The sequence below is a fragment of the Leiobunum rupestre genome, chromosome 5 (assembly GCF_980474605.1).
Source record: "Leiobunum rupestre chromosome 5, qqLeiRupe1.1.hap1, whole genome shotgun sequence".
Classification (NCBI taxonomy): Eukaryota; Metazoa; Arthropoda; class Arachnida; order Opiliones; family Sclerosomatidae; genus Leiobunum; species Leiobunum rupestre.
In genome coordinates, this window is record NC_143388.1 from 66,156,997 (window position 1) to 66,170,702 (window position 13,706).

The window sequence follows — 13,706 nt, forward strand, 5'->3', positions numbered from 1 at the left end:
TTGAGAAAATCGTCTCTTCGCCACTCCGTAGTTATTGGACAAATCTAACTTTCTATCGTTCCATGGGAGGGCTACTTCGTATCTTCCACCCACGTTTCGAAGATTACTCTCAAATCTATCTAGTTGCTCCTTGATTCTAAGTTCGGTTCGCTGTCACTCAAAATTCCTATCGAATCAGATTCCCAAAAAGCTCGCACTTGGCTCGATATTTCTTCTTCGACGCTTACTCGCAAAACAGCGACCGAGTTTACTCCGACCTCCACGGTATGTCGCGCGTCGGTACCGTGAATCATCCATCCAAAAACCGTACTCAACGCCACCAAAGAATCACCCAAGCGCACTCTTTCGTCCTTTACGACGTTCCAATAGAAGTTTGAACCAATTAGCACTTCAATCGAGGAATCCGCTGTCGAAATTTGACTCTTCTCAGAGACGTCCGCCAACTTATAACCTCGCTCGGACATCTCCTTCACTATATTCCCGCTGGGAATCGCGAATACCGCTCCACAGATCTTCGGAGTTTCTATAGCGACAATTTCCACAGATTTAGTAGGATCGTACAAACTTCTTAAAATCATAACGACTTTTCTTCTGGTAACTCTTTCCGGTCTATCTTGTCCGAAAACGTGAATTTTTATGGTCTCTTCCCCTAGCACTTTAAGGTTCAGTTTACGAGATACGTCTTCGCATACGAAAGACAAATGACTTCCAGTGTCTAAAAGGCAACGTGATTCGTGACCCTTCCCATCGGCGCTCAATATTTCCATCTTAGCCGTCTGCATCAGCACTACGCCTTCAACTTCAGGATTTCCGCACGACAATACAACTTTCGGCGTAACATTTTCCTCCGCAACTTTGGAGTACCGCTCTGACGTATTCTGACTATTTCTCCTGGAATTCTTGACTTCTTTAGAGTTGCAAATTGAGTAGTGGTGTTTACGGCCACAATGTTTACACTGTCTGTTTCTTGCCCCGCAGTCTCTTATCATATGGTTTCTTCTTAAACACGAAAAACAAAGTCTCTTCTTGACAGCCAAATTCTTCTTTTCCTCCGTGGTAAACTTGTCGCAATCGCTTGTATAATGAGTATTACTCTCACAAAAGTTACACCATACTGATTTTTCCGCAACAACATTGAGTGACGCGGCGGAAGGTAAAACATTTTTCTCTGAGAAAAACTTTGACGACGTACTTGTTTTTTCTTGGGGCCCCGGCTTTGGTGTTAAGGTAGGTTGTCTCAAAGCGTAAGCGTGTTCTCTGCTTACGATTTCTCGCTCCAGAAAACCCATAATCTCGTCATATTGCCATTCCGTGTCGTGGTTCCGACGAGTTCTGCTAAACTCCACAACGATGTCTTCCGGTAGACGAGTTCCGAGCAGGTGACTTAAAAGACTTCCGTAGGTATCCTTGGGAATGCCAAGAGCCTCCAAACTTCGCACTTCAATTTCACAACTGTCGTATAACTGACGAAGAGCCACGATTTCCGATGATTTCTTAACTGTTGGCAACTTCAACAGACGTTCCATATGCGAACTGATTATTAAATCCTTACGGCCAAATCGTTCCTTGAGATGGGAAATGGCGATTTCGTAGTTAGCGGCGGACAAGCTCAATCCGGATACGACCTTGGCGGCGGTTCCTTCCAAGTAGCCCTTGAGATAGGTGAATTTATCTATGGCGTTGAGGTGATTGTTTTTGTGGATAGCAGTCTCGTACTGGCCCCAAAAGTTCTGCCAAAGCGAAACTTCGCCGTTAAATTTGCATATTTCCAGCTTTGGAAGTCGAACTGGTGGACCGTGAATAGCTGCTGGAATGTCCTCGTTGTTAACATCGCGATGATCTCGGACACCAGTTGCCTTCTTTTCGAGCCATGTCATTCCTCTGTTCTTAAATAGCACCACTCTATCCATATATTGCTCCGTCTCGGTTATCTCGATCTCAAATTCACCTTCGTCAGTGATCAAGTCTTCAATCTTGTTGTCTAGTTCCACTAATGTTTTGAATTTGGACTGCAATTGCCCAACAGCATCTTCAAGCTCTTGTACGTTAGGCTGATTCTCATTCAATTCATTCTCTATTACGTCCACAATTTTGGTGGTAGTTCTTCGGGTAGTTTCCCGCTTCTTTATAAACTTCTTTTTCTGATCTCCAGCCATCGCAGCTTCCAAGTAGGCACGTAAATGACGTTCCCGGGTTTCGGCACCAAATATGTTAAAGATGTTGAAGGTTTTACGTTGTAATAATGGGAGAGCAACTGTTTATAGTATTGCCTAGCCGACTGAATAAACTAGGCCTAACTAAACCTAACTTGGAACCGTTAAGGAAAAATAACGATGACTTCGAAAATAAATATTTCACTTTTATATTAAGAGATTTCAAAACGTCCGCGCGTGGACAACTTCAAATATACAACTGATAAATTTTCACGCTCGATAACATCAAAAATCTTCACGCGCGAGACTATATTTTTTTTTCTTACCTTATATTTAGCAATATTTTTATTATAGACATTTACATATATTAATTTTTCTACAAGCCCTAACAGGTTGAACATAAAAAAATGTTAAGATACTCGAAAAAGATGACTTTAGCGCCGATTACGGCTCCCCATCAACTCAAACCGGATATTGACACGGAAATGGCGGATATTTTAAAAAGCGAAGCGCTCGATGACCGAACCAAGTGGAAGATATACGAAGAGATGCTACTGACAAAGCACGCTCGAAATAAACCGATTGAAAATAACGATAAGCCCAGTTTCGAAACATTAGTTAATCTGTTCCCGCTAGGATACAGAGCGAGCGCCCGAGTTATATTTAATCATTTGATTTCGGACAGCGGTCGACTGAGGTGGGACAGCCAGGGGCAGATTTTATTAGACGGTGAAATACAAACTGATTCTGATATTGTTGATTTAGTATATTACCTAATAAGTCCCCACGCGCTGAGACCCCAGAGTTGGTCAAAATTTAATAACCTGGTTGGTAAACTACGAAAAATCACCCCTCAAGCCCTCCCCACCAACACCACCCCATTACCATCTACTTCGTTCGTAACAGCTTCCGCCCCCCGGGCCCCCATCTTTCGCTCGCATCCTCCAAACGAAAGAAAACTTTGTCGTCAGCGGTCGGGCCTAATTCTTTCGCGACACCTCGACAGTCACCGAAACTTTGGTCGCCTACTATTAAGAACCGTTTACGTAAAAAAAAACGGCGAGTGCCAAAATTTTGAAATGGGAGAGTTACCGATAAACGTAACGACTAGACTCGAAAAAATATATTTCGATTCTCGTAATCCGGCTAGCTACGGGGGTGTTGAAAAATTATACGATTCTGTCAAAGAGCTCGGAATATCTAGGGAGAATGTTGAAACGTTTTTGCAAACTCACGACGCCTATACGTTACATAGAACAGTCATTCGAAAATTCCAAAGGCGAAAGATTCGTGTAGGAAACAGACTTGGGTTTCTGCTAAAGATGTCCGAAGCCTTTTACCTAACGATACCCAGTAATTCAAATCTCGAGATATTTCCGAATAATACGGTAGCCTGTTTCACGATAAAATTAACGGAACCTATCGAATTAAAGGGGGGGTGGGAAGTTGCGTTGGTGGAAATATTGTATCCCTTTTCGTTTTACAACGTGTTGCCCTATGACAATTACGTCTATTTCCGCGTTAATCCCGCCCAGCATGGGGGACAGGCTGACCCTAAAATGGTCGGGACGATGCGAGAAATCCCTCCGGGGCATTACTTGAGTATAGACCATTTACTTAAAGTAGTAAACGACACCGCGCTATGCACCGCCGCTAATGTGTGTCTTACCCACGATCCGTTGAACGGACTCGTGACACTGGTTGAAAAAAATATTACCCCCTATGGCGTATTTATGAGTGACGGATTGAGCAACACGCTAGGTTTTGAAAGAACTAAAACTATCGCCAGTAGAAGCGAGAAACCGGCTCGCTTAAATTTCCACATTCCGCCCCAAATTTTCGTTTATTCCGATATCGTCGCTGATCAAGTGGTGGGTTCGTCAAATTGTTAAGAATAATAGCGGTTGACGAATCAGCCCGATTTGGTACTCATATCGAGAAAACGTACATTTCATCGCATTACGTGCCCATTGAGAAGAAATACTTTGATACTATCCAAATAGATCTACGCGATGTTTATGGGAAACCAGCTCCTTTTGAATTGGGCAATCTAACCGTAAAACTTCATTTGCGTCCAAGATGCCCTTAAGACACGTTCTTGAAAAAAGACGATGCGCAGAGTGCCCCTACGCCAAATATAATGCCACTCAGGCGGGTGGTGCTATCCCCCAAGTATACGTAGGATCGCCGTATCAGCGGGGGCACGGGCAATTCGGAAGCGGGTTTGGAAGTTTCTTCTCCGGCTTGTACAAGCTAGCGAAACCTTTTCTTTTACGGGGGGCGAAATTTTTGTGGGGGGGAAGCCCTCTCCAAGGGAAAACAAGTTTTGGCTGATGTATCGACGGGGTCATCCATACGTGAAGCAACCAAACGGCGGCTCACCGAAAAGTACGATGATCTCAAACAACAATACGGGACTGGGAAACGTAAACGCAAAATTAAAACAATTAAGAAAAGACCAAAACGTGGTGAAAAAAATCATTAGTAGGCAGGAAACGAGCTAGAAAGGTCGTTGATATTTTCTCCTAAAATCATGGGTCATTGCGAAGCGTTGAAAAGTGAACTTGATATTTTTGAAAGCGCACCGATCCAAACGTCAATTGAGGGAGGAAAATGGACCACCTTCAAACCCATCTCGTCGCTGCGAGGTGATACCGTAGAGTTTAATATTCCTGGAAGCGGGCACGAGTACATTGATTTACCGCTTACGTGCCTACTTGTTAAAGCTAAAATCTTAGCCGATGACGCTGGTAAAAGCTTATCCGCGTCTGACGTTGTTGGGGGGTGTAATAATGTTTTGCACACGCTATTTAATCACGCGGAAGTTTACCTTAACGGAACCTTACTGTCTCCGTCAGCTTGTTCGTACGCTTATCGGGCGTACATTGAAACGTTGTAAAATTTTGACAAGGGTGCCAAAGCGTCCCATTTAACAGGAGCGCTGTGGTACAAAGATACCCCCAGCGAAATGAATTCGGTCACGGCCAAAGAGGGTTTTAAACACCGGAAAGGATTCACGGATCAGTCGAAAGAAATAGATTTAATTGGTCCGTTGTTTCTTGACGCGCTTAATGTCGAAAAATATTTAATTAGTGGAGTAGATTTACGTATTAAACTATCTCGAAGTAAAGCGAGTTTGGCGTTAATGGGTACGCCGAAGCCCGGGGTTGACTATAAAATTATCATTACGGACGCGAGCTTGTTGGTACGTCGAGTCCAAATTGCACCCAAAATACTTATCGCTCACGAAAACGCCTTGTCACGAGCAGCAGCAAAGTACGCTTTTACACGCACCGAAACTAAAATTTTCACCATCAACTCGAATATCCGAAACACCGTTATCCCCAACGTATATTTGGTTACCCTCCCGGTTCGCCTGATTGTCGCGCTGGTGGATCACGAAGCCTACAATGGAACCTTGGCAAAAAAAACCCGTACGCTTTCGAACATCAAGATTTATCGAGTTTAGCTCTTTATGTGGATTCTGATGGTGTGGATTCGAAACCTATTACGCCAAACTACGACGCGGGCCAATATATTCAAGCCTATCATACTTAATTCACGGGTAGCGGAATTCATTATAGAAACACCGGGATCGATATTTCCCGGGGCGATTATGCCCGGGGCTACGCTTTTTACGTCTTCGACATTTCAAACGACCATAGCGCGGGTGAGTGTCATTATTGGAGCCCATCCAGACAGGGCCAGATGCGTTTGGAGCTTTCGTTCGCTAAACCAGTCCCGCAAACGTTAAGCTGCGTAGTTTTCACCGAATTTCAAGCCAGCTTTAGCGTAGACAAAGATCGTAACGTTTCTATTGAAAACGTGTAATTGTGCGCGGATCCGAGATTTTAGACATTTTGAAACGTACGCGCAATTTTATGGGCGTATTCGCCTCGGATTGTCTACCCGATAAGATTAATAGTTTTCCAGCGTCACTGGTTGTAAATCTGGACCCCCACGATGAACCGGGCAGCCATTGGGTCGCGATTTACCTTGATAAATTAAAACGGGCTTGGTATTTTGACTCGTTGGCGCTACGGCCCATTTTGCCAGCCATTAAACTTTTTTAAAACAAAATTCGAGAAAATTCACGCCCAACAAGCGGCGACTTCAATCGACAACGAGCGTCATTTGCGGACATTATTGCGTGATTTATACAGGGTCTTTTTTTTTGCTCGGAAAAGTGTTTTTTTTTCAAAAACTATTTATAGTACCGATTTCAAATTTGGAAGGTCAATTCTCTATACCGGGGGACATCAGTTTGAGAAATTTGAGCGTTTTCGGTAATGTTTTTCACCAATTTTGAAAAATTATTTTTCGACCACTAGGTGCGAGATAAAAAATTTCTATTATAAAGTTGTAGGCCGTCATCGAAAACCCTTAAAAATTGTTCACTCGACGAAAAACAATTTATTTATCAGTGAAAATTCGAGCTTGAAAAATTTACAAGTTGGTGAAGCCAAATTACGATTGTTTGAAACGATAATTGAAACCGAATTACCTAATCCAGTTGAAACTTTGGTTAAAAAAACGACCGGATTTAAAAAACACGAGGCTATAGGTCTGAAATCTTCGCAGAAAGACATCGAAATGGAGCACCATCTGTAAATACAGTAAGACGAGCAATTCACGATTTCAATCAATTTGGTAACTTGCAACCTAGGTTTCGCGGATTGGGTCAACCGGATTTAGACTTCGAGAACAATGTACTCGCGTACTTTGTGGCATATCCTCGTCACAGTTGCGCTAACGCCGCTGCTGATTTGGGTTGTTCTGCAAATCGTGTGTGGAAAATTCTTCGTAAGAATCGCTATCACCCATACAGAGCTACGCTCCACCAAGGACTAATTGACGGAGACCATCAAATACGTTATGAATTTAGCAACTGGTTACTAAATGCTGTCCAAGAAGATAGACAATTTTTGCGCCATGTTTTGTTCTCCGACGAAGCGTCATTTTCTAGAGATGGGCCCTTTAATCATCAAAACAGCCATCTTTGGTCTGACATCAACCCACATTGGGGTTTTGAATATCATCACCAGGTTCAATTTGAACGGGTCAATGTTTGGGTTGGACTTGTTGGAAACCGTTTGATTGGTCCCTTTTTCCTGCCGACGAACCTCAACGGCCAAAGGTATTTACATTTTCTACAGAACGAACTGAGTGACGCAATCGACGACCTTCCATTGGCTGAAAGACGTCAGTTGTGGTTTCAGCAAGATGGCGCCCCTCCGCATTTTTCCCGGCAAGTAACTGAGCACCTCAACAACGAGTTTCCTGAAAGGTGGATAGGGAGAAATGGTCCAGTGCATTGGCGAGCAAGGTCACCTGACCTAACACCGCTGGATTATTTTCTCTGGGGATTCGTTAAAGCAAAGGTATACGCCACGCCCATTGAAACTAGGGAGGAACTCATTAGACGAATAATCAGTGCTTGCCGAGACGTCACACCAGAAATGGTAGAGAAAGCGTTTGAGAACTTAATTGTCCGCGCACAAACCTGTGTTGCAGCCAATGGTGATATTATTGAAAATGTTTTGTAAAAATTTATGTGAATAAAATATCTGCATTTAAAAACCAAACGTGTACATTTTTTAAGTGTGAAAACTCTACTACGTTTGTATTAGACTTGTTCCCTTTTCAATTATCGTTTCAAACAATCGTAATTTGGCTTCACCAACTTGTAAATTTTTCAAGCTCGAATTTTCACTGATAAATAAGTTGTTTTTCGTCGAGTGAACAATTTTTAAGGGTTTTCGATGACGGCCTACAACTTTATAATAGAAATTTTTTATCTCGCACCTAGTGGTCGAAAAATAATTTTTCAAAATTGGTGAAAAACATTACCGAAAACGCTCAAATTTCTCAAACTGATGTCCCCCGGTATAGAGAATTGACCTTCCAAATTTGAAATCGGTACTATAAATAGTTTTTGAAAAAAAACACTTTTCCGAGCAAAAAAAAAGACCCTGTATACGTCATCGATCAAAACGTAGAAGTCACCAAAGCTTCTTTAAGGGCTTTTCACGAAGAGACGTCAACAATGATATAATGGCCACGAGAAAATTAAACAACCTGTTACGTCATCATAAATGGAGTATAAATTCCCGTCGCGCGACTATACCCCTTTTTAATCATAACTAAACCCTCTGTATCGTGTCGGTGGTATGGCGAGAATGGCCGTTGTCGAATTTGACTTCCCCCCACCAGTGAATTGTCTCTAAACACCCGACAACCGTGTTCTTTGGAACGAAGTCTACTTTTCGCCGAATGGATTACCCAGAACCGCGCTGAAATAGACAGTCAAATACGATGTCCATTTTAATTTTTTTTTGTATCACACTATAATATTTTTTTTGACTCGTAAAAGAAAAATAATTTTTGTAGTATATCATCTTATAAATTTTTTTTAAATAAATATTTTTTATTATCTTATAAATCCGACTCGTTATTTCTCATTGCTCGCGTCATTTTTTAGATTACGTAATTAATAGTTCATTGTGTCCATTCATTCGCCCACGTTGGAAAAATATTATAAACGTATTTTAGAATTTTAAAAATATTAAGTGTCAATTTACCAATGTAAAATTTACTTTATACGGTCACCTTTAAAAATAACAATGTATTCAATATAAAAACGTGTATTCACATTTTCTTTACAGCGGTTTTAATATTATGAATTTGATTAGTTTTACAATATTCTTGAAAATAAATCAGAGCACCCATTTCCTTTTCAGTCGGCATTTTTAATTCGGCTGGCAGGTTAGATGTAGTTGGTTCGGTTGATTCCATTGTGGCACCGCGCTTTTTACATGCCCCAGCAAGTTCGTTAAGATAATCGATAATTTTATCATCTGACATTTCCTCGGCCTCCGTGTAATGGAGAGATTCACTCGCATCACAATCACACGACAGATCCGAATCTTCTTTCATTGTATTACACGATAAATGTGTCATTAAATGTTGTTTAAAACCTCTCACGGACCGGTATATTTCAGCGCATATCCAGCATTTCTTGGGTACCCTAAGCGGAGACATCTTCCTCTTTCCCATAGCGGCTGGCTTATGAAAACCACAACGCATTTACGTAATCTTTACGTTTCATGGTGTAGATTACGTCATCTTTAGTGAGTCGTTTTTAAATTACGTCATTTTTATAGATTACGTCATTTTGGGGGGTTTAGACCCAGAAATATTATTCCGTAGCTCAAAAATAATCGGGATGGCTAGTCACGAGGATCTCCGCACCGTAACCGGTCGGCTAGAAACGTTCAAGCAATGGGACAACGTACACGTAAAAAAGGAAGACTTGGCCCACGCCGGACTTGTCGCCGTAGACTCGGACGGCATAGTCGAATGCTACCTCTGCCACGTACAGTTAGGAAACCGGCGACGTACCCCAAGCGGAACACGACAAATTTTATCCCAACTGTCCGTCACCCGCCGCTTTGGAGGGTCAAGATATCCCGCCATCCGAAAAATACATCTCCGGCGGACCCACAACCACCCCCGAGGGACACGGCGACGACGTAATCGTAACTCTTACCATCAAACGCCTCGAGGTAGAACATTTAATGAAAATGCTCGTAAAAACGCTAATTTCAGATGGTTCGTTTCAACCCTTTGAGTGAACTTAGGTATATACCCTACGAAGATCGACGTAATTACCATGATATAAAAAAATACATTTTCAAAGACGTATTTTCAATGTAAATCGTATTATACAGCCTGTACTCGAAAAATATCTTAAAGGGAATATAACCTGCAAAGCCATCTTTATGGAAGACCCCTTCAATATTTCAAATTTCCCTGCACAGTGGCGCCAAACATTTCTAATGCCAAAGGCAAGAGCGGCCAAAGCTGCAAGCGTTGGTGTTCCACACCAAATACCTGAGGTTATATTCCCTTTAATAAAACCCTATAATTTGTATACACTCTGCTCTTTTTTTCCAAAACACTTTAACCGATGACCGCCCGCTATTTTACGGTACCCTTAGGGGCCCGAAAGTGTTTGTCGGTGGAAACCCTTTGAACTAACAAGACAGGGGCCAGACATTAACTATGACGGTTTATAGCTGTTTGCATAACATCGTGTCAGTCCACACCACCTGCCGAATAGGGGCAGATAACCTATTGACCCAGGGTAACATCGTAAATCAGCTAACCTTTTGACCCTAAAATGGGGTGCCTCCAGCTATTGACCTTTTGACCTGCCGAATATTGCCGCAAATGGGGCCCCTACAGGGGCCTGTTTCACCCCCGTTTCTCCTATTTAACGGCTGTTTGCATAACATCGTTGTCCACACCGCCATAGGGGCAGATAACCTACAATGAGGGTAACATCGTAAATCATCTAACCTCGTAAATCAGCTAACCTATTGACCTAACCTTTTGAGCTGCCGAAAATGTACGCAAAATGGGGCCCCTACAGGGGCCTGTTTCACCCCCGTTTCCCCCGCCCGCAGGTGCCCCCTTATCGGTATACAAACCCCCTTATCTCTGTATTGTAATACCCTTGGCACCACCATAACTAAAAGTCAACGTGCACCGTTCATTTGCATTGTATCAACTAGCCGGTTTATTTTGCGTTTAAGGGGGAGGGGGGCCCTTCATCCCACGGAAGTCATCAACTTCTAAAGAATACCTTTTAGCCATGAGGAGATAATTTGCTTTGGACCACCTCCAAAAAGGCGAACAGCTATACTTCTCCAGGTAAAATGGCGGTCTTAAAGAGACGATATTAAAGTGGTTATTTAAAATAATATTCACAACTAATAAAAACACGCGCTGTAAAATTCAGGGTGAATAAAAATTGGCCGTTGTGTTTACAATGTGATAAATTTTCGAAGTAGGCGCCTAAATAGTTTGCAATATTATGAGAACTGAGGTATTTGCCAAATGAATGGGCTTCGTCCTGAAATTGAATATGTTGATTTTAAACTTGAATCTAAACTACCCTCACCTACATCTTTACCTACTATACCCTTTCTTAGCCAAGAAAATCTAATCTAACCCGAAACATAACGTACCTTAAACTATCCTAAAATGACCTAAAACCACCAAATTTTACAGAATTTGTTTTGCCCAATTTTCCGATGAAACTTTTATTTAACGTGTGCAATATTCATTTTCCAACGCAACGGGTTTGCTTAAATAAAAAGAAATCCCACGGCTCATTGGACTAGACAATCACATTTTTTTAAACATAGAATTAAATAAAAATGTTTTAAGAATCACCTCGCAATTTGCGGACTGTTAGCTATTCTTTTAATCCTTTTAAGAAAAGGTACACTGAAAAGAAATAGCAAAGTCGTTGTGTCCACAGACACCTAAGATATGTATGACCCCGTACCGTAAATAAATACACACCGGGGGGTTAGGAGCGAGATAACATTTAAAAGAATGAAAGATGGCTTAGAAAAAGTTAATGATGATAAGAAAATTAGAAGAGTGAAATCAAAGCTTTGTCACTCTTACTGGGAAATACACATCAAAGGATCTATTTAGTGCCCGGTGGCGCCTTCATTTAAGGGTGCTGATCTCAACTCGAATACCAAAGATAATTAAGAAATAACCCAGATTTAAAATAAGCGGTTTTGTAAAACGCGAAAACCTAGTTAAATAAATGTAACATAAACTAAAACCGTTATATTTCTAAACTAAATTAACTGAAATCTGACTATAAACAGTTCTCATTAAAATTCCTCGAAATGAGGATGCTACTTTTCCGTCTTCTGGGTGAATTTTCCAAGTTGTTCTTCGCTTTGAAGAACATCTTTAAGGTGCCTTTAAGACTTGGGTCTACTACTATCGTCTGCTAGGATCTTCGTCGTGTATTTCACAACTTCTCCTTCGATCGGCTGTACGGTTCGGAATCCTTTTGGTTTCGTGAATACTGCGAACCGCAAAATATCAAAAGATAGTATCTATAACCAGATTGGTCCGTTTTGCAATAGTGTCTTCTGGCCAAGTCATATGTTTTATATTAAACATATTAGTGTCAAAATTAAAATACTATCATGGGCGTTACGGAAATGGCTTTACCAGCTTTAAATATTTAGTTTGTATAGCTATCAGTTGAGGATACACAAATGAACTACATATGTTTAAATTTTGCGCTTCCGATACTAAGATAATGGTCGACAGTGTACAGGGTGTTTTTGAATAATTGAGAAAAAGAGTTTGCAAGGATTTCTTCATTTCCGAATGTATAAAAATCGTATAATATTTGATATTTTTAGGCAATGCGTTTATCTTGCACGGCAAAGTGCAAATATTCAACTGGTGAGCTGCTGAACCTCATTTCTGTGGATGTTCAACGTCTAACAAATGCATTTTCTCAATTGCATCACATAATTTCGCTTCCTTTTCAAGTAACAATGGTCTCTTACTTGTTTTACTTCTGCATGGGAGTTTCCGATTGTACGGAATAGGTTTCTCGTTCATTGGCGTTGTCGTCGTTAGCATTTTGATGAAATTGAAGCAGACTTTCGAAGTACGTATGTATACGCTGGCGTTTTCAGAGTATCTAAAAATATGAAGAAGTTTTGCGATAAACCCTTCAATATAATTCTTATTTCATATTTTGAGGTTTGAACCAAATCAAATTAAGCCCGCCATTTTAATCAGGTTGACAGGGATTCCATCCAATGGGAATACTCCTTACAACCAGATGACCAAGAACATGAAATCTGGTGGCGGCTTTTAAATGTGATTCGCCGATTGCGACTGGGGCTTTTGCCATCTGGTGCTACTTTAATGCAATAAAAATATATGTATAACATTTTCTTGCAACCCTTCAGTTTAATTTTAATGAATACATTTACATTTTCTATACAATTTTTCAAAAAACATCCTACAAAATTTTCGTTTATAGCTTTGACAACTTCGCTGCTCTTTTCAGTCTAAATATTTTTAAATGAAAGTTTGATATAATATGAGAAGAATAAATTGTAATATTTTAGAAAATAGTGAAAAATATATTATCATCTATGCCGAAATAAGCTCCTAATTTTATTTTATTGAATTAAAAATGAATTTGAAATTTTCTACAAAATTAACAATCATAAAACAAAAAGTAATAAAATTATACAAATGCAATTACCACGGACACACTTTTGTATTATTTATACATTTGTAAGTTATTTTATTATCTTTATATTTAACATGATATTTTGCGCATTTTTGGGTAAAATATGAAGTTTAATAAGTTTTGGCATTGGGGCTAAATTGTAAAATATATCAAAGTAATCAATGATACTCTGAATTAATGATATGTACAGAATAAAACAAGTTTTAGTATCAGTATCTTTATGTCCACAGAATTAAATCCATCAAATCTTTTATTATTTTGGGATTCAGGAGTAGTAATGTATTAGGAGAGAGGATCTTTAAATATTTTCAGTTTCATTCAAAATTAAACCCTTCGATATCAATATTTTTTTAATTTTTACAAAATATTTTTTAATAAAAAATATTAAATTATTTAAGTATGTTTCTGACCCAAGTAACATACCATAATCAGCATAGTCGAGATATATTGAGTTTTCT

At 40.2% G+C, this 13,706-nt stretch overlaps 1 protein-coding gene across 1 annotated transcript; it reads right to left on the reverse strand.

The window, feature by feature from the left end:
• Window positions 1-119: 119 nt before the first annotated feature.
• LOC149945633 (uncharacterized) lies at window positions 120-2,156 on the reverse strand. Its single transcript, XM_090176643.1, has one exon. It carries the CDS (start codon window positions 2,154-2,156, stop codon window positions 120-122), a length of 2,037 nt encoding a protein of 678 aa, XP_090032769.1.
• Between the last annotated feature and the right edge of the window lie 11,550 nt (window positions 2,157-13,706).